At 40.1% G+C, this 22,489-nt stretch overlaps 1 protein-coding gene across 2 annotated transcripts; it reads right to left on the bottom strand.

Annotated features, from left to right (window-relative positions):
- Positions 1 to 4,461: 4,461 nt before the first annotated feature.
- LOC101851342 (crossover junction endonuclease EME1) lies at positions 4,462 to 22,216 on the bottom strand. Of its 2 annotated transcripts, none has more exons than XM_005096529.3 (9): positions 22,128 to 22,216; positions 18,683 to 18,835; positions 17,535 to 17,621; positions 16,668 to 16,786; positions 14,577 to 14,694; positions 14,208 to 14,323; positions 12,799 to 12,982; positions 7,890 to 7,943; positions 4,462 to 4,593 (listed from the first exon to the last, which is right to left on the bottom strand). In XM_005096529.3, exons 2-9 carry the CDS (start codon positions 18,833 to 18,835, stop codon positions 4,483 to 4,485), a joined length of 942 nt encoding a protein of 313 aa, XP_005096586.1. In that variant the 5' UTR covers positions 22,128 to 22,216; the 3' UTR covers positions 4,462 to 4,482. The 2 variants fall into 2 exon arrangements, with proteins under 2 accessions (XP_005096586.1, XP_005096587.1); XM_005096530.3 differs by having other exon boundaries at positions 4,465 to 4,593; positions 22,102 to 22,197.
- Positions 22,217 to 22,489: the final 273 nt, after the last annotated feature.

Raw genomic sequence — 22,489 nt, 5'->3', positions numbered from 1 at the left:
TCCTGCCCGCGAGGTTAAGCTTTTTGCTAGAATTAAAAGAGGTGGATCTTTTTTTCATGCAAAGCAATGGATCTCAGCTCTGTTAGAGTTAGACCTACTGTTCATGAACAATAGCCAGAGGTGCCAACTGGCTGTGCCAAAAAATTGAGAACTCCTTTTCTTAACCCCATGGAAACGTGCATGTAGGGACTCAAAATTTATGTATCATATTGTCTGATGCATCTTGTATAAAGACTGTTTTTATATGAAATGCAATGACATGCAAAATGAGATTAAAATGTATGAATGGATGTGAAAGCAGGAGTATATTACAATTTCAGTTTGATATCTGAATTTATCTGAAATATGTAATCCTCTGAATAGTTCTGAAGTTTACAGCACAAATTAAATGCACTATGTCTAGACATGGACATAGAGGCTGTTTTGTTATAAAGTATTGCTTACTTTTGTTAAATCAGTTCTGTCAATGTATGTTAGGACCCAAGCGTTCTTCTATACCCGTATATTTTATATACATTTCCTTGGTTTCTACTCATGACATGGTATATTAAAAACTATTGATGTTCTTTTGAAAGGTTAATGGAATGGGTGCTAAATGTTTTTGCATCTAAGTTCTGACAGAATCTAAAGATTTTTTGCACAGTGCTTGTTGTCAAGCCTAAAAGTATCTTTTATTACGGTATAATCCTTTTTAAGCATTAGATCTGATAAGTGGAGTTTTGTCTTTAGTTGGTTATATATTTTCTTCGATTTGTATTTTACAGTACAGGCATCATTAAGAATTAACACTTTTATGTTCTTCATTATAATGAGCGGCTGCCTTTCAAGTTTGTCTCTCTTGAAACAGCAAAGATTACCCTTATTTTAATTCAAAGGATGTAAAGGATGTACATATATGTGGAATTCTTTCAATTTGTTTTGTAAGAATTTTGCCAAAAGAAAAAAAAAATGTTATAGAATTTTTGGAAATGAATTTGGACAGAATTTCTACACAGAGAATTGTCAGATGTTGTTTGATTCTATAAGTGCTCTTTCACAGCTGAGACTGAAACTGTTCATGTAAGAAGAAAACAGACAAGAAGTTACACCGGTATATATATATATATATATCTATATATATATATATCTATATATATATATATATATATATATATATATATATATATATATATCTATATATCTATATATATATATCTATATATATATATCTATATATATATATCTATATATATGAAGTTGGATAGTACTTACAACCCAAAAAAGTCTTCTATGTTTTTCTATACTAAGTATACTATAAGTCTACTTGTAATCATGTATTATTATTATTATTATTATTAGTATTATTATTATTATTATTATTATTATCACCCGTACCAATGATGATAAAATTTGGAAGGACTAGTTCTGGTTGCCTTGAAGCTGTCCCCGTCGTTTTATGCGAGAAAAATTCTGAAATTATGCAAACTGAGCCACAAAATGTGAAATTATGCGATTTTGTTAATTTTAACAAAGAATGATGAAGAAAAATAATCAGAAATTATGCAAAAAAATGATCAAATTTTGCTGAATTATGCAGGGTGCACAAAAACGAGGACAGTTTAAGCTTCAACGTGCAAAAGCAAATAGGCCTACATGTAACTTTGAATTGAATACCTCATGAAATTTCCTTCTCCTTCTATAATGTTGTGAAGCCTCCCTTATAACTATTGTCAGGGTAATGAGCAATGTACATTAATTATGTGCTAACAGACATTTCTCAGAAAAGGAAAAGGAAAAAAGGAAAAGCTAGAAATTGAATCTCAAACATTTAATAAAAATTTGCCTCAGAATGCTGTTCACCTGTTATTTGTAACTCATATGAAGTCTGGATGGAAAAACAATATCTGTGTAAACATGTGATTTTTACCTTTTGTGGCTACATTGTACCTGTATTTGGTGTGAAAAGTGTATGATATTGATTTTATTATTTATGTTTATATGTATTATATGTTGATTTTTTATGGACCTTGTGAATTTGTAGTGAAATTGTTGTAGGAACTGAGAATTATGATAAAGATGTTCATTTCTGTGTACACAAATAAACAATGCACCATGTTTACCCCATTTAGTTTAGTTTTTTGTAAGGTTTTTGATGCAATAATTTCATCTCTCACTGTTTGCTTGTGCATGTGGCTGGAGAAATTCACTTTGCTGCCTTAGAATCGGGTACCGTAGAGCATGGCTATACAATAGGGGGACTTTTAGTTCCAGAAGAAAAATCCTGCTGCAGGCAAGTTCCCGCTCCAGGACAAGGAATGCAAAGGGGAATTACCGAAAAATCACACACTACACGCTCACCTCTTCTTTTACTGTCTTTTTGACCTAGCCTACGCCTAGGGCTTTGGCACATCAGTTTTGGAGTGGCTCAGGTAACGTGTCTCTCAGCATCATCTGTCTCAACCGCCTGCCACACCTCACTCATCACTGGACTGGCCAAGCACAACGCCGCAGCACTGACCACCTACAGCTCCCCACCCCCAACCCCCTTCTCGCTCAACCTCTCCCGCTGTTTCCAAGTTCAGGCCTTTCCTTGCCCCGTTAAACCCAAGCACAGTTAATTGAGTTTACATAGACAAAAAAAAGGAGATTCCGGTAAGGTCCCGCTGCAGGGTTGGTCCCGCTGCAGCGGGTACCGCAATAGTCATGTTATTCTACTGTACAAAGTTTTATCTGACAAGGGATTTCAAAAACAACTACATCTGACTGACATTAATTTAGGTCCGTTTTGAGACACTAAGACCATGAGATACAGAAAAAAAATGTTCTAGCTCTATCAAATTCGTATGATTATTCGGAGTCGGAGTTGTTACTGTTATCGAAATATTCAAAGAGTTGCTTTCTAAAAAGCTTGACATGTTGTGAAACTAAATTTTTTACGCAAATTTCTCAAAACTAGGTACTGAGCAGATAGAACTTTGTAATTCTAAGGATGCCTCTTGTTGTTTGTAGGTCGTACCTTTTCTCTTTTCTTTTCTCCTCTTGTTTCTGTCCATTTGGCATTGCCTTGCCTTTTCCCCTTGTGTTGATATGCTTCTGTTTTCTCAAACAAATAATGGGGGCTCTCGTGGCCAAGAGGTTAAGGTGTTCGCCTCTCTCATTCAATAGGTCCAGGGTTCGAATCCAGATACCAACGAAAATTTTTTGTTCTCTAAATAGTCTCCTTTCACCTCCTTTCCTGCTGTCTAGATTCTAGCAATGTTCTGTCTTCTGCTTTTGCCTCCACATTCTGCCCCCACCCCCTCACCTCCTTTGCCCCCTCCGCTGGGCTCCTGACTCTTTCTGCAGCCTTTCTACTGCTACTCCCTGACTCCTCCGTACTGCTGTCTTTCAGCCACACCCCTGATCTTATGGCAGGAAAGATCTACGCCTAGCCTTTTTGGACAAGGGCAATAAATCTCGGAGGTCCCGAGTGCAAGTTGTGCACGATAAAGATCCCTTGGTGGTCCAAAATCAATAAGAGTAGACTTCGGCCGTCACTCGGGAAAAATTCAAAATTTCCTAGTAACTGAAAATGTTTAATGTGTCCCGTGCGCTCATTTGACCGTATGCAGTTGTGAGCGCCCTAAAACACATATACAAAAACAAAAACAAATCAAATAATGTAATAACTCTGTAAAATTTTGTACTACCAAGTGAGCTTATAGTTTATTGAGGGACTAGGAGGAAGCCATGGGTGGATCATGTGTTACTTTCACGTTCGTTACTGTCTTTGAAAAATAAAAGTAAAATGAAATTGTACAGATTGAATGCCCCTTGCAACACTGAAAGTGAAAGTGAAAGGTTATTAAAGAGGCAGCACCTCTGTATTTATTTTAATGTCCATCCCTGATAGTATTGAGTCAAGTGGGAAAATTTGTGTAAAAGTGCCTTTCCCCAGAACACGACGTCAAACTGTAGAGAAGTGTCTTTAGGCCATTCCCAAAGGGGGGACATTTCTCGTTCAAGTGCAGTAGAAAATGTGCTGATTCATGTCACGCTCATAACTGCCTGATCTACAACAGGGAACTGCTGCTTTTTCTTTCCTGATCCTTACTATTGTCATTTTCCTCTACTTCTTTTGTATGTTTGTCACTCTCCTGTGACCTGCTATTTTGGGGTGCCTTGATAGTTGAAGCAGACCTTGTGCTGTTGAACCACGGAGGTGAGCAGTCTAAGTCTGATTCCCTGTAAAGACTTCTCTGTTGACACCCACCCCTTGGCGCTCATATGACCTTATGCAGTTGCGAGCGCCGTAAAACCCTCTACTATAATAAATACGAATAGCAATCTGAGTACCATTTTAATAGGCTTGTGATCTGCCCCAACCTAAAGGCAAGAGACCCTGCCCTCCCACAGGAACGTTATTTGAAGAAACTGTTGGTGGTTATACCAAACTGAGTAAAGGGGGATCAAGGGATGAAAAAAAAGAGAAAGGAAAAATAAATTTAAATCAAAGATCAGATTTTATTTCACAATTTCCTCAGAGTCAGTTGAGGTCATGAACTTGTGGATACGTCTGGCGTGTTCCTTTCCAATCTTCCTGTTGGTAGAAATCACACTTGCACTTCGTCTGACCTGTGAAGAAAACAAATTGATGAACACATTTCTTGTGGACAGCATAGAAGTGGGTGGTTGGCGGGTGCTCTGGTGAGGTCTGCTCCTTCTTTCCTATCAAACATCTATCATCTTTATCTCTCCTCTTTCAGTCTTGTAACAACTCTTATCTTTGATACTTATGTAACCTTATTGTCTTGCAAGTGCACTTACAAAAACAAGACAGCAAAGACATACATGTACCATACTCGCATATATAATATATATGTGATTTTTCAATAATTGAAGTCCTAAAGTGTACCCTATAATTATACGCACGCCAGGATAGGCCCCAACAAAAGGAGACAATACTGTATAGGATTTAAACATATTAGACTAATCTCAATAAAACAACTAACACCCCCACGGGGCAGTGCCACTGACTGAAGTGTCTTTAGGCCATTCCCAAAGGGGGGACATATCTCGTTCAAGCATAGTAGAATTGTAAATGGGCTGGTTCATGTCAAGCTCATAACTGTGCCTGATCTACAACAGGGAACTGCTGCTTTTTTTTTCCCTGATCCTTACCTGTCCCCGTAGAATTATGCAAATTTAGATGGCCAAATTATGCAAGAAAAATGCAAAATTATGCAAAAATTATGCAAGTAACCGTAACACCATTCGCGACATGTTTTGCACTTTTTCAACAAGAATTTTCATGTTTTATGTACAGAAAAATTGAAAACAGAACATATCAGTATCAGTAATTTGTTGAGTATTTGGAAAGAAAACAATACACATCAGTCAGAAAAAAAACAACCCAAAAATATAATCTCTGTAACTTTCAGCTGTAGATCTATAGCGGAAAGAAAAATTGGGAAAAAAAAAAAAAAGGACATCTGGACCTCTGATGCTGGCCCTTCACTAAAACCTGGGACACCTGTCAAACATGAAACATCAGAAGACATGAGAACAACTTTTGATTTTTTAAATTGAAAAATAGAACATGCTCAAGGAACAAAAGCCCTAACCCCTAACCATAAAGTCAAGATCTTCTAACAAGGGAAATAACCAACTTTACACTTAAATGAGACTTGTTACGTCGATTACTTCCCTTTAGTCACATGGCGAGGCGTTGGTTAATTGTTTTGTGAAAAATGAAAAAAACAAACCCGCAGGGAATCCAAAATTATGCAAATGTTGCAGAAATACGCGAAAAAACGCATAATCCTTCGGGGACAGCCTTACTATAGTCATTTTCCTTTACTTCTTTTGTATGTTTGTCACTCCCTTGTGACCTGCTATTTTGGGGTGCCTTGATAGTCGAAGCAGGCCTTGTGCTGTTGAAGCTAGAGAGGTGAGCAGTCTAAGTCTGATTCCCTGTAAAGACTTCTCTGTTGACACCCACCCCTTGGCGCTCATATGACCTTATGCAGTTGCGAGAGCCGTAAAACCCTCTACTATAATAACAAAAAACCCCAAAACCAACTAACAGTTCTTGAAGACAAGAAACTATTTTGATGTCCGATTAGGGCTGGATTTCCCACATGTTGCACCCTCTCTAGCAAGTCAAAAATTCCGCCAAATTATACATGAGACCTGCTACAAAAATGGGCAGATTTTGGATTCAAAGTATAGGAGTCCTCTTATACTGGAATCTGCAGGACCCTCGGGTTCTCAGTCAAGAGAGATCGCTCTGATAGAAAGAAAAAATTGGGGATTTTCTTTTCTTTTGGTTTACTGCTGGTCTATTTTACGAATTAAGTGATTGGTTCAGCCGGACTCCACTGTATTCCCTACAATATTATAACTAATGAGGGGGCTCTCGAGGCCTAGAGGTTAAGGTGTTGGCCTCTCATTCAAAGGTCCCGGGTTCGAATCCGGGTAGCGACCGAAAAATTTTCTTCTCTAAAATTGTCTCCTTTCACCTCCTTTCCTGCTCTCTAGCAATGTTCTGTTGTCTGCTTTCAATTCCACTTTCTGCCCCCACCCCCTCACCTCCTTTGCCCCCTCCTCTGGGCTCCTGACTCTTTCTGCAGCCTTTCTACTGCTACTCCTTGGCTCCTCCTTACTGCTGTCTTTCTGCCACACCCCTGATCTTCTGGTAGGAAAGATCTACACCTAGCCTTCTCGGACAAGGGCGAAAAATCTCGGAGGGCCCGTGTGCAAGTTGCGCACGTTAAAGATCCCTTGGTGGTCTAAAATCGATAAGAGTAAGCTTCGGCTGCCACCCGGGCAAAATTCAAAATTTCCTTCCAACTGAAAATATTAGGTGTGTCCCGCGCGCTCATATGACCTATGCAGTTGCAGCGCCGTAAAACACTTTACAAAAACAAAAAAACAAATAACTAATGAGAGCATTTCAATGCAGTAATTGCCTTGCACAAGGCCTAGTAGTATAGTCTATAGTACATCTCCTACCCCACCCAAGGGGAGTAAGTGAAAAAAATCATGTCCATGAACTAACAATAACTTTGTTTTTGTTCTTGTACAGATCTATCTAATCATATTGGTGTTTTGAAAGCTTTTTTTTTAGGAGGCCCTTTCCAATTTCTGGTACTGTAGATTTGTATAACACAAAGCTGTTCAACACGAAATTCCTGTAACCGTGAAAGGATTTCAAATTCCCCCCCCACCCCTCTTTTTTTTTCAGTCCCTACATTGCAATTTCCCATAAAAGTATTAAAAGATAAAATTACTTTGCAAGACGAAATACTGTGGTCCCATGAAGTTTGCGTTATCAAGGTTTTACTGTAACATGATCTATATTACATGCAGACACTACAAGCAATCAATTTAAAACAGAACTGAACTGTTCAAAGATCAGGTGCTCAGCCTAAAGTAACGGAAAGTCTTAGACACATAGCAAAATTCATGAGCTTTGGACATGTAAGTGTACACGAAATAATTTAATTTATGGCAGAGGCGGATTGAAACTACTTGAAGCAAGACTAGTTGGGCCAGTTTCATGCTTCTGACCTTTAACTGTCTAAGAAAAAACAATAACCCTGGTGTCAGATGGTAAGCAAATATGACCCCACCTCAAATGGGCACATCCCAATAGATTCACATCCTATATTACAGTATTTATGGCAAAGACTCTTTTGCTCAGACATAATTTTTATGAAATGTTATTAATATTTGTTTTATGGGGTTTTAGTCAAGACACTTTCTAAAGGCACCTACAAGGAATTGCATCAAACATTCCAGCTCCAAAACAACTGTCAAGACTTTTAGCATCAAAATCAAACCATTTTATGCATTCTCACCTGAGTGTGCACATTGAGCTAATATTTTTATATCTAACCACCTCACTGTGCACAACTAGATGTACTTACATTTATATCTCCAATCAGCCTCTCTGCCTCAGCAGTACTACAGCTTTGACAAGTCTGAGCAAAGAGAATAAAATAAAAACAAAAGTAAAAATTAAGTCACTGGTATTGTTACAACAATACAAAGTGGTAGGAAGAAGGTGGGGGCGATAGATTGGACATACTCTCAGGAAGTCAGGCAGCTACATAACAAAAAAAGAGCGGAATTGGAATCCACAGGGTAAAAGATCAAGGGGAAGACCGCATGGAACCTGGAGAAGAAACACAGAAATTGATGTACAGAAAAGTGGGAAGACATGGAATAACATCAAGAGGCTGGCCCAGGATTGAGAAAGGTGGAAAGTGTTTGTTTGTAGCCTGTACCCTGGTGCAGGGTGAGAAAAGCAATGATGATGATGATTGTTACAAGAACATAATGTACAGTTGATCCTGCTCCAATGACCAACTGTCCAAGACAATCATTTTATAAATGACCACTTCCCACCATGCATTTTTTTCAACTTTATGATGTCACTATCCAAGAGAACCACTTTTCTCCATAACAATGGGTGGTCATCTTCTTGGACAGGTCTGGCTGTATTTATTTGGACAAAGCTGAAGTGGACTAATCAAATTAGAGGGTACGAACTCCAAACTAATCTTCAACTTATGAAATAATTATGTAATAATTATGAAACAAAGTTGTATTCTCTTGGAGAAAATTTCAAAACATTTCCAAGGCATTTATAAATAAAGCGAGAGGTTATGTTTTGTATCAAACTAAAAGCCGCTCAGCTGTAAGTCATTGCTAGAGAATAGGTCATGATATTTGGGCATACCGTACTCTGACCATCATGGTTCTGCAAGACCATGAGCATGGGATGTGGACAGTCATACACTTTATCTTAACAAGAAAGAAAGCTCTTCTACATTTTAGAAAAAAAAGTTTTTCTTTTAGTCACACAATGGTCAACTTCTGTTTACCTAAAAAAATTTTCTGCCTTGCTATTTTCTGTCCCCGCAGAATTATGCAAATTTAGAAGGCCAAATTATGCAAGAAAAATGCAAAATTATGCAAACATTATGCAAGTTACCGTAAAACCATTCGCGACATGTTTTGCACTTCTTCAACAAGAATTTTCATGTATTATGTACAGAAAAATTGAAAACAGAACATACCAGTATCAGTAATTTGTTGCGTATTTGGAAAGAAAACAATATACATCAGTCAGACAAAAATCAACCCTAAACGCACGCTGCTTGGGAGGGCTCCTTAGCGTGTGTCTATTCGGAGCGTGCGTTTACATGAGCCTTAGCAAAGGGAGGAAGGGACGCAGTCATCTCATTGCCTTGTTATTCTAGTGACCTCCCTTTGGGGTGGGGTCACTGTGGGTCGATAATGTGACGACACGTGACTGTTTTGTGAAAGATTCCCCGACTGCGGTGAAGACTACAAAGGCATTGAATGGGTGTGTGTGTGTGTGTGGGGGGGGGGTTGCAGAAAGACAGACTTGATGTAATGAATGCACCATAAAATGTCGGGAACGTATAGCCTATAAAAGGAAATTGTTGGTAATAGTTACCCCTTAGAGATGACAGCGACCAACCCTGACCGTAAATTCATGAACAAGCATTCACTCGTGTTCCTCATCATAGGCCTACGTCTAACTAACTAAAAACATTACACGCAGTCAAACACCAGTCAGAAACCTTCTCTCAAAGAGATGCATGTCCAGTAACCAATCAAATAACGTTTCTGCCCCCCAAACCCCCAACATTTCACCGACCAGTCCTAGACCTATGTATATGTGTCTGTGGAACGTTGGGTGTGAAAACGCTGTCCATCACTCTCTTTGTTCGGCGTGAGGGAAAGTCTCGCCAAATATCCGGTTTTCTAAGCTTGTCTTACACAAGCTATGCAGATTGTAGTTTGTGGTGAAAATTTCCCTTAGTCAAGGGAAGCAGTCGGCGTGTTTTGCAGATCGGAGCGTGTGTTTACAGGGAGTGACCGTGCGTTTGTACGTCTAAATTATATAATAAAAACCCCATCAGATGACGAAAGCGTGCGTTTGAGCAGATTGTGCTTTTGTATGGCGGGCGTTTAGGCGGAGACTACTTAAGTAAAATGTAAAAAACAAAAAAGGACATCTGGACCTCTGATGCTAGCACATCACTAAAACCAGGGACACCAGCTGTCAAACATGAAACATCAGCAGACATGAGAACAACTTTTGATGGATTGAAAAATGCAACATGTTCAAGGAACAAAATTCCTAATCCATAACCATTAACCAAGACCCCCTAACAAGGGAAACAACCAACTTGTCACTTAAATGAGATTTATTACGGTGATTACTTCCCTTTAGTCACATGGCGAGGCGTTAAATAATACAGTCCGTGCCGGCTTTAAGCACGTTTCGGACTCAAGCCCGCTAAACGGCTCTTACCGAATTTTTGCTATATAAATCCCACCACACGCCTTTAAGCACGGTATCTTCAGCTTCAGGCACGCTTCATTTACAAGACAGTCAATACTTGCATGATGACCCATCAAAGTTCAAACACAGTCTATACTGCAGCAGTGAGTGTGTAAGAGAAAGACAAAGAAACCAAGTGATGGAGAAACACACCACACGAGGGGAGAGGAAGGCAGAGAGATGCACACAGCCGCAGGCATGGACATAGGATTTAGCCTAGGGCAAAGCTACACACAGATGAAAAACACAAAAAGAGTTGGGGAGATGAGAAAAGGAGGCTGGCTGCAGTTTCACCTTTGCCCCTCGTTATCCGATAATCCTGATTATGTATCATGCGCGAGGTGGGATGAAGGCAGTGTTATGAATGTGGCACAGCGGGCAGTGGTGCGCACAGGCAGTGCGTAGGCCTTGTGTGCTGTATCGTGACTGGCCGTCTTAATTAAGTTTTCCTTTCTCATTCGACCACAAAACACAAGAAACAAACAAAAACTACCATGGCGGGTAAAAATGACAGTGCACACTTTTGCGCGACCACTACTTACGAACAAAGTGTAATAACTTAATAAATGTTCAACCTAAAACTCTCTGGATTATGACGATGTCTACCACGCACTCAAGCACGCTTCGGCATTAAGCACGCTTATGCTTTCTCCTGAAGACCGTGCTTAAAACCGGCATTCACTGTATTACTTTGTGAAAAATGAAAAAAAAAAAAAGTGAAAAAACGCCGGGAATCCAAAATTATGCAAATACTGCAGAATTACGCGAAAAAACGCGGCCGCACAATCGCATAATCCGACGGGGACAGTATTTTGATAACACAGTGTAGGAGGATGAAATACTAAATATATACATTACATACACAAGTTATATAATATTACCAGTTTCATGCAGCTTACCAGTGACATTTCAATGTACATATTTTAATTGGTAGAGAACAAAGATAACAAAACAGATTTGAAATTTGGTCACTCCATTGATGGAGGGCGTTGCTGTTAGGCGGACACCACTGTATTGGGAACTGACCAGCTAAGCACCAAACTGTACTATATTGCTGTAAACTGACAAAACGCCTTTTTTCCTTTTCGGTGCCAAATTTTTTTATTTGCTAAATCAAAAGCCTGATCAGTTACCGTACTTGTGTGAAAAAAATCAAAGTGAAACTGTGACTATTTTAAAAAATACATTCAAATTCAAATTTACGAACAACGCCTTTCGTTTAAAAGGTTACGCTAACACTAACACACAAAAAAAACCCCCCTCTTTATCTCGAAACTTCTGCGAAGAACAAAAAAGGCGTTTTGTCAGTCTCTGGCAACGTAGTGATGGAACATTGTCTAGTACTGTGGTTAGTTTTGTCTTGAAAAGAGGGGAAATGATCTATGTCCTGGTCAGGGGATGGCTTTAAAGTGGTATGGCAAGGAAATACCAGTTGAACTTGCTCCTATGGCTACCTGTCAAAGAAAATCACGGGTACAAACAACCACTTCCCTCCTTGTGTCGTCTTTTTATATCATAATGTCCACTTGTCTAAAACAACCACTTTTCTCCTTGAAAATGGGTGGCCATCTTGGACAATAACGACCGAGCACAGAGTTCAAAGAGAAGTGACCAAGTTACATTAGTTCTACTGTGATCTTAATTCTTCACTTTTGACTTATAAAATAACTATGATGTCAAGGACCCCTTGGCCTTAGCAAATTCAAAATTCTCAAGACACAACTCCAACTTATTTTGCAGTGAAAGTTGACTTCATTTGAACTCCTTATTTATTTTTTTTCTTCACAGTCAGTACTTTGGAACTAAAATAAGGAGTAGAGATTGCCATGTATCTCAAAAGTGCCCATTGTGCAATCTTGAAGCCCACAAGTACACGTTTCTGAAACCTTGACAGGGAGACTAAACAAGTGAAAGGGGATCGAACAAAATGTCTTAGAAAGATATCTTAGTGAGATTTTTTACAGCACTTGCAACACAATTAGGTTATACTAAGTGCCGATGATTGGAGGTGTTACAAGAGAGTAACATACACAAAAAAGAAGGACGAGAGATAAGGAAGATAGATATTTGATAGGAAAGAAGGAGCAACCACCTACATGACCTACATTAAAAAGAGAGTATACAAACTAAGTGTGTTCACATTTACAGGTCTCTACTTCATTTACTGACAACAGGTGGACTGACAACATTGCGGAGTGGACAGGGAAATCCTTCGCACAAACTCAGGCGCTCGCAAAAAAAAATCCCAAGAAAAGTGGAGGCACCTGATGAGGCTCTGTCATACAGTACCCGTACGATCCTTGCGGATTAGGGGATCAGTGACAGTAACTTCATTTACCTGATGCAGCAACTGAGGAGATGGATAAGAGTTCACCACTTTTGGCTCTCTGTCATACAGCACCCGTACGATCCTTGCAGATTAGGGGATCAGTGACAGTGACAGTGACTTCATTTACCTGATGCAGCAACTGAGGAGATGGATAAGAGTTCATCACTGCATCTGCCATTTCAGCACTGAAGTTTTTGAACTGCATGAGCTGATGCTTCCACACTTTGGCTAGACCTTGGCCGGACTTGTTCACACTCAGACCACTCGTTCCTTCATCCAGGAAGGAGAACGCACTTTCAAACCTATTCTTTCTGGAAGAAACAAGGAGGGGAGAGCAATTTTTATAAACAATCCAGTCACTATAAAGTAGTTGCTCTGGTGTTTAGCTGCGGTAAAAGTTGTGGTACCATATGCCGAGTCACTCGGAGTGAGGGGGATTTGCAGTCTCATGTATTTCTTATCGAGACATAAAAAAACTGCACAAAGCTGAAAAGAGAAGGAGACTTGTCATCAGTCTTGACACAGAAGTCGTTGTCAAATATGTTCACTTTCATATTCATGCACGACATGTATTTTTATTTTAGTAAAGAAGATGGTATTGTAGAGCCCATGGAGCTGTATTGTACAGGAGTGGGCGCTTTTTGAATGATCTGTATTATTATAAACATCATTACAGTAGAACATGACTACAGCAGGACTTTTGGTCCCAGAAGAAAAATCCGGCTGAAGGTAAGTTCCTGCTAATGGAATTAAAGGAATGCAAAGGGGAAAGACCAAATTTTTAAATTAAAATCCAAATGATTACTTCCCTTCCATACCAATAACATTTGCGTTTTAGATAAGAATTTAGTCTTTCTTTTCTTATTATCGACTTTGTTGATTATCTCGGCCTTTTAATTTGAGTTTGAGTGAGCAGCATTTCCTTTCTTCTTTGATGGAAGTTATCTTTACCTCGGTCTTGTTGCTTGTGCTGTCTATCGTACTGGTAGGCCTACTGCGGAACTGTAGAACCGGTTAAGAGGATGCACGCGTATGCCTGAGCATCAACGATTGCAATCCAATGAATCAGGAATCACACACTACACGCTCTCCTCTTCTTTTACTTTTTGGCCTGGCCTAGGGCTATGGCACATCACTATTGGAGCGGCTCATGTAACGTGTCTCTCCGTCTCCACATCATCTCTCTCTGCCACCAGCCCCAATCTCACTCATCACTGGACTGGCCGATCACAACGCCGCACCGCAGACAGCCTGTTCGGAGCCCGCCTGCAGCCCCCCACCCACCAGCTAGAGCTTGCTTGATCTCTCCCGCTGTATCCAAGTTTGGGTCTTTCCTTGTCCTGTTAAATCCAAGCATAAGTAATTGAGTTTACATATATAGAAAAAAAAAGGGGGACTCCGGTAAGGTCCCTACAGCGGGTGCCGCTATAGTCATGTTTAACTGAATTAACATTATTATCATCATACTTTTACACTGACTTTACCCTATGTTTTTTGTTCTATTCACAAAAACGCATGTGGCGATGACAGTCTTACTTGGCGGGTTTATCCCTCACAGCTTTTGTGTAAAATTTCAGCTGAGCAGCAAGTTCCTCATCATCTGCAACATCTTGAACGACACAGCCAGTAAACAGCTGCACATCCACAAAAGCCTGAGAAAAAACGTGAAAACAAAATTTCATATTTTTTGGACCATTTCTCGCCTTTTTTAAACATCAAGCAAACATAGGATCACAAGAAAACTTTTTAATCATGAGGATAAAAAAAAATGCAAGGGGGTGGGGTGGGGGGGAGATTTTATTTATTACCATTGAAAAGCTAGTTGTAATTTTTTACTGTAGCTTTCCACAGCGACGAAAAGCAGTTAATTTTACTTGATAAGCCTCAAAAGGAGTGACAACGTACCTCCTCAGCGTCCTCAGTAGAGATGCACGGGCCTGCCGGGGTCACCTTTTTCCTTCCTCTGCTTGGTTTCCCTGTCACCAACTCTCTATGCTGCTGTCTATCATTCAGTTTCCGTTTACTGAGAAAGACAGAAAATAGTTTTAATCTTATGTTTTATTTGGCATCACAGATATCACAAGAATGTTCACTATACCCCCAGCGACAAGTCTTGACAGGGGGGCTCTTGTGGCCTAGAGGTTAAGGTGTTGGCCTCTCATTCAAAGGTCCCGGGTTCGAATCCCGGTAGCGACCCCTGAAATTTTTTTTCTCTAAAATTGTCTCCTTTCACCTCCTTTCCTGCTCTCTAGCAATGTCCTGTTGTCTGCTTTTATTCCCACTTTCTGCCCCCACCCCCTCACCTCCTTTGCCCCCTCCTCTGGGCTCCTGACTCTTTCTGCAGCCTTTCTACTGCTACTCCTTGGCTCCTCCTTACTGCTGTCTTTCTGCCACACCCCTGATCTTCTGGTAGGAAAGATCTACACCTAGCCTTCTCAAACAAGGGCGAAAAATCTCGGAGGGCCCGTGTGCAAGTTGAGCACGTTAAAGATCCCTTGGTGGTCTAAAATCGATAAGAGTAAGCTTCGGCCGCCACCCGGGCAAAATTCAAAAATTTCCTACCAACTGAAATTATTAGGGGTGTCCCGTGCGCTCAAATGACCTTATGCAGTTGCGAGCGCCGTAAAACACTTTACAAAAACAAAAGTCTTGACATGTTCAAAGTTAGATATAATGACTTCAGAAGGCAAGGGGCAATATCTCATTATACCAAGATAAGTTTATGGGACATTACATGATTGTAAACTGCCAAGCATCTGCACAAGCATGATCTAAGCGTTAGTTAATTTCTTTGATTTAAGTGATTTGTAGTCAATTTAGAATTATCTTTAAAAGTTAACTGCATAGCATAGCAGATATTGTAAAGTTCTCAGAGACAAGGGGCTCATTAAATAACCTATCAAACTGTACAAATAACAAGCATTGCATACAAAGACTGTTTTCTTATCTCTGCATTCTGTAACTAGATTTCTGGAGTCATTAATTAATTATAGGTTCTTCAACCCATTGCATACTTGATCCCTAAGTAAGATCTAAGTTTTTGCTGAAGATTAACTGACGATCCACAAAATCATATGTGCTTAACGATAAAAAAAAGTAGTAGTAACTATTACCTTCAAACAAACATTTCTTCCGTTTCAGGTGGGGACTAATTTAGATTTTACCTTCGCTTCCAGATAAAGCATCCAGCTTTCAACAGTAAAGGTGTCTTTCAATTCCACAATGTGTACCTAAAACCTCTAAATTTTCCATTCTCATCTAAGAAAACAAGGTGCTCTATCCCACCCACTTTTTGTTTTGTTTTTGTAAAGTGTTTTACGGCGCTCGCAACTGCATAAGGTCATATGAGCGCGCGGGACACACCTAATATTTTCAGTTGGTAGGAAATTTTGAATTCTGCCCGGGTGGCGACCGAAGCCTACTCTTATCGATTTTAGACCACCAAGGGATCTTTAACGTGTGCAACTTGCACACGGGCCCTCCGAGATTTTTCGCCCTTGTTTGAGAAGGCTAGGTGTAGATCTTTCCTACCAGAAGATCAGGGGTGTGGAAGAACCCACTTTTTGATCTGGAGTGTAAGGAACAGGAACGTATAAAAACAAACATATTCAAAGCTATTTTTCAATCTCATTCACAATAACAAGGAGCCAAACAAAGTCCTTTAACTTAATTGGTAGCGTCAACAGGTAAATGTATGAGGCTTACCTAAGAATCCTCCTCCTCATCATCACCGAGTGCCAGATTTGAAGTACACATCAGTCATTATGGTTCGCAATTCATTTCCCTCTCAGACTTTCCAAGAAAACATACATTAACCTGGTCTTCCACTGTCACCCATCTTTTCAAGTTATTTAATTAAGCTGGTCTAGGTCTACCTTTGCCTCTTTTGCCTTCCATTTTTCCAGTGAGTCAAAGATGTTCAAGGCCTTTATATTGATTCAAGGATCCCAGAAACCTCTTAAGAATTCACACAATTATAAAGAAAAACTTTGGTACCGGAAATACTTGGAAAGGCCAATAATGATCACAGTCAGATTCTGTCCACTGAGAGCACTCTGGAGTGACTCCACCCATTTGGTCAAAGAAATGTCATCAGTATCTTCACCTTGTTTCAGCTGTGGAATAAAGAGGCATATTACTATTGCTGACATCGCAAATGAGTTCGCTTTGACTTTGACAATACAATGAAAATAGGATTTTGACACTAAACATATACACCAACAGCAATTTTCGCCATCTAATGGGTTCCAAACTGGGGGTGCATTACCATTCCTATTTAGGTGTGGGTTTTGACAAAGAGCGTAAGGCATACCTATTGTTAAAATTTAACGTAAAACATTTCAAACGTCTAGAGTATTATTTCAGTCTCCCTGAGGAAGCTTTGATATAAATAGTATAATTCTATATTGCATGCTTATTCGGGACAAAAATAAATAAAACATAGCTCCAAATGACTTGTTATAAGAGAAAGGTAACAAAGAGAGAATCTTAAACAAATACAAATAAATTAGTATAAAGAACCCAAAGTAGAAATGAAAATATGAAACAGTCAAATTTTGAGAGACATAAAGTTTGCATACTCTTGAAAATATTTATATAAAATTATAGATGAAATTATTTGACACAAAATAGTTTTCCTATGTCAGTTTTTTTGTCACTTAATTTTTTTTTCCAGACACAAAGTAAAAAGAAAATACTCATCCCATAGTACTTAACGTCAAATTGCAATCTTTCAAACTCATATCCTTACCCACTAAAAGACCATTATTATTGTAAATAAAACAGTTTTAAAGGGTGGAAAAAATAAAAAAAAACCCCAAAACAACACTACTGCACAGTTCAAAAGTTAGTAGTTGGTGTTACCTGCATGTGTGCAAAAATCATGTTCACTGCTTCTTCTGCTTCCAGCAAAGCCACAACTTCTTGCTGGATGTCACTCAAAGCTGACGGCTGTGAATGAATTATGAACAGATTTAATCTTTTAAACATATTCAAGACCTTAACAATTTCGGTAAACTTTGGTGGATCTCCTAACCTAAGGGGGTACATCTTGCTAGGGAAAATTTATTGCAGCTTAAAAATTTTGCCAGTTCCTCAGGGGTATACAGTGGAACTCGGATTCAACGAGGTCGCCGGGCCTGACCTAAAATCTCGTTGAATCCGAGTGTTCGTTATAGCAAACATGAGGTTTTGTGTAGATAAATACAGGCACTGAGCAAGTAATGTATAAAAAGAAGTCGCAAGTAGTGCCTGCAATGCCTGCATATTATGAGCTGTGTAAAAAAAAGACAGATTCGTTCAAATGCACACGCCTGTGTCATCTCGATTGTTTACCAAAAAGTTGGGTAGCTGTGTAGAGCCTAACATACGGCAACTTTTGATTCCATAGATCAGTGCACAATTCATTACGTAGATCTACATCAAGACTAGCTTACTGTTGTTATAATGATCAGTTGCCGAGGGGGGAAAAGGACTGTGAGTGTGACGCATTTGTATCTGCGACATTCAACGCCCGGACTGCTAGTGCCCCCCCCTCCCTCCCCGACACGCACACACAGCCACACGTGTGCAGGCCGCCCATCCGACCCCGACACACACTAGGCCTATAGAGTAGACACGTGCGCGTGCCAACAACGCATGTGTTGGTATGAAAAAAGGCCGCTGATTGATCACATGCAATCGGCTAAGTGAAAAATGGTTCATGATGCAGGTGCAATAGATGGTTTTCTGGAATAGATAAAGTTCGTTCTGGGAGAAAAAGGAGCGCCACGTCTGCGAGGGCTGTTCACCCTGAAAGCGACCTCATTGAATCCAGATTATTTTTATTGATTTTAAAGACGAAAAAAACCCGGGGAATCTATCTCATCTCGTTGAATCCGAGTTCTCGTTGAATCCGAGTTCCACAGTAGTGATTCAACGGCTTATACAGGAGAACATACATGTGCTAGATGTGAGAAATTAATTCATTACACCTAGGGTCAAAAGAGAGTACAAATTGACTAATAACTTACAGGAGCATTCAGTGGAGGACACCATGATATAGTTCTCTCAACCCGTTGAGGAACGAAGTCAATATTGACACCGATATCTTGACAGGCTTTGGTTATGCATTGTCTCCGCTTGTCTGTTGGTGCTGCAGCAGGGTCAACAAAGACTGTAAACATCTGAAATGGAAAGACGAAGATCAGAGATAAAGCAAGGAAACCTAAGTTGGTCGGGTATTAGGGCTGGATTCTGCTCGGTTAATCGAAGGCTTGTAAAGCAGCGGAAGTCTTGCGCTAGAGTCTTGCGAGCAGGCTTGTGGTTTGATTTGCCTCCCGCTTGCTACCGGAGGGAACTTCCGGTGAGTTGTGACTCGCGGACAGTCCTGCTGTACTGTGTCGTGACGTCGCGAACTCTCGTGGCAGTGCGCTCAGTACATATTATAGATTCTCTGGTTATTTGCGTTGAGAGGCTTGCACCAAAAGTGCAAGATCGGTTGTTTTTTTTCATAGTTCGGTTGTAAAAAACAAAAAGCTCTATTCAATGCACTTAAAAATTAATATTGGATCGGCTATTCTTATGATGTTAAGGCCTGTTTATTTTTAATGTGCACGAGCCAAGCGCTTCATCGTCGCACGCAAAAGACCTCAGTTCGATTCCCGTATGGGGAGAAATTTTTACTGAGAACCTCCGTCTTTCTGCTGGGGCCTTGTTCCCTCTCAGCCCAGGTTGGCCCTGACATTGGGTTGAAGTAGGCCTAGCCCGTCTCCTAAATGTTCTGTATTATGTCACTGTGAGTGTAACACATCTACAAAATAGGTTACATACATACGATACAAAAGCCAATCACAACGACCCCTGGAGTTTTCCATTTTAGGGTAATCTAAGTCAACTTATTCTTATTACTACCAGAAACCTAGGTCTCTGTTACTACAATACCACGCTCCCTCTCACTTATCCATTCGCTTAGCTGATCAACGGCGGGAAGTTAAAAATAACTTCAGCTCTCTACGCCTTGCACCAAAACAAGCCCTGCCTCTCCCTTCCTCCACGGTTCAAAGTTCACACAGCGAACAGTACTGTCTTGCTGTTTGAACACATCGGACTGTCTTGTCGCCATCAAGACGGTCCTACGCCATCGAGCCGGTGCCGCTCGCTCGGTGTATCGAGACAGTACAAGTCAGCAGGTCAGGTTTGGAGCTTGTCCTGGGGCAAATCTCTAAGCCTAGCGCAAATCAGTACTGTGTGAATTGTGGGGCCTGTGGCAGCGGACGGGACTTGAGGCTTGCGCAGGCTTCCGATTAATCGAGTAAACTACAGCGCCACGCCGCGCAGTGACTCTGTGGGCGAGATCTCTCACTCTCCCCCCCTCTCTTTTTCTGACGTAAGTGGCTTCGCGGATTGCAAGCAGGGTGGGGATGATGAGGGGGCCTGACACGAGTGGCTTCGCGGATTGCTAGTTGCTGTGGACTTGAAGTTTAGACTAGACCAAGGAGGTTACAGTTTGCGCTAGACTCAACTTATCATGCTGGTGATTTGATTTGATGATTTGACCTAGTGATTTGAGGCTTGTGACTTGAACTAGGGGCTTGTGAGCACGAGCGGGTTTGCTACCGGGGTACAGCCCTATCGGGTATAATAAGAGCTACTACAATATAACAGATGTATTATTGATCATATATATACCAAAGTGTATATTATATGTACCTCCATCAGAAGAAATAGTTGGACTCAGGAAAAGAAAGTACCAATGTTCCGATCTATTTGTGACTTGAATTTTCCATATTTTATCAATTTCATTCCCCTAAATCTTATTGTTCCTTTTTTTTCTGACTTATAAACGAAAGGAGAAAAGGAGAAAGATGAATTTCTATAGTATTTTAAATAACTCTGCTCACCCCTGCAATTTTTTTTCTTCTAAAAAATGTTCAAAGCGCATTAATAAATGGGGTACAAATTTTAAAAGTTTACATGGAAAAAAACCTCACATGCAGTAAGACTAGCAACAATAATGCATACATACCGGTACTAAAATAGAAATAACTGTCAATACAATAAATCTTCTAAAAATATTGAACATTAATTATGTCTTTAAAAACTACTTAAAAATAATTTTCTTAGCAAAATGATCTTGGGAAAAGGCATCTATATTCGGAAAAGAATACTGCTTCCAAAGAGCCAGTTTCAGTTGCAGTGCAGTATGGGCAAGTAATTTATTTCTCCCATTATAATAATTGTGACTATCGGACTATATCAGGGTTTTTCATTTGCTACCTATCAATTTCATCAAGTCAAAAACACATTTACTCCTCTTATTTTGAACTTTCAGGGTGTCTTTGTTTGGTCAAGATCGTTTCATAGGTTGGATCTTCATAATGTACTTTCAAACTTTCCTTGGATTTGCCCAAGTTTCAACTCCATTGCACCCTCCATTTCATCATAATTAGCCTTCTTTCAAAATTACACTGACTATTCCATTTTCTGGGTCAATTTCGATCATTCAAAAACTCAAAGAAAGATAAATAAATCTACTTTCAAGATACTATACAGTCTCATCTACAGTCAATTCTAATCGGACAATAATCCTAGACCTTATCATAGAAATGCATTTTAATACGGCAGTGTCGTGCATTCTCATTCAGCAATTGAAACACATGAAGCTACAGCAAGCACCTAGCTCACCTCTGTGATTGGCCCAAATATAGATGACGTATTTCCGCTATCTATTTTTGTCTTCTTCAAGGGCTTCCCTCATCAGTTGAAAAGATCTCACCGTAATGGGCATCCCGTATTAGCGCGCGATGGACTACGTCACTAGGTTTCATCGCCGACTGCTTGGGCTGTGTGTGGGTGTGTGCATGCAACTTTGAGGAGAAGGTAAATTTATGGAACGAGAATTGTTGAGATTGTTACGATAACCACAAATTAAGACAAAAACAAAACAAACTCGGCGAGATCTAGTCAACATTTAGGCCCTACTGGCGAGGGAAACCCAAGAGTCTTGGGGGAGACCCCGGAAGACGTCAAAAATAGATGGTGGAAATACATCATCTATATTTGGGCTAATCACAGAGGTGTGCTAGGTGCTTGCTGTAGCTAGGTAGCTTCAATGTGATTGATACGCCTAGCAATGCTTCTCCAGGTGCAAATCGATAGGCTCCGTGCAACACCGCTCTAGGTGTTAAAAGGTTAAATGGATAAGTTCTCTACCTAGAATCGAGAACAATAATCTAGAACAGTTAATGCTGTATTATAATATTAGAATCTAGTGGTTTGCTGATTGGTGCCCAAGACAAAGACGTCACAGTCAAACAGAATCTGCTGAGTGTTGACAGTCTGAGTAGCCGAGGTCTGGGCTCAAATACGACACATAAACAAAATTTTACGTCAATAACATGGTCAGGCTTTTTGCTAATCTTTGAATGAGAGATTGGTTCAGAGACAATACCTCAAGATCTTGATATCAAGACTTACAACTGGTCCTAAACTCAAAACCAAATCAATCACAGCCGTCAACCACCTCTCTACTCCGTCAAATTTCTAATTTCGCGGTGAATATTGTTGTGTAGTGTGTAGTACAGTCGGCAGCAGTAACAACGCAAATCGGTGTCGGTCTCAAATTCCGGCTTTATTTTCTTTCGCTTTTTCCTTTTTCATGCCTTCCTCCCCGGCCTCCATTCTCCCTCGCTCTCCTCCCCCCCCCCCTATCTCTCACTTTTGCTAACTTCCCCGTTCCTATTCTCATGTCTTCAGTTTTAAATTTTTCTGCATGTCCATTCTTTGTCTGACTCCCTTTCTCTTTTAACCCCCCCCCTCTTTCTCCCTCTATAATATAT

The sequence above is a fragment of the Aplysia californica genome, unplaced genomic scaffold (genome assembly GCF_000002075.1).
Source record: "Aplysia californica isolate F4 #8 unplaced genomic scaffold, AplCal3.0 scaffold00131, whole genome shotgun sequence".
In the NCBI taxonomy this organism is placed as follows: domain Eukaryota; kingdom Metazoa; phylum Mollusca; class Gastropoda; order Aplysiida; family Aplysiidae; genus Aplysia; species Aplysia californica.
This window is presented reverse-complemented; position numbering and strand designations above follow the sequence as displayed.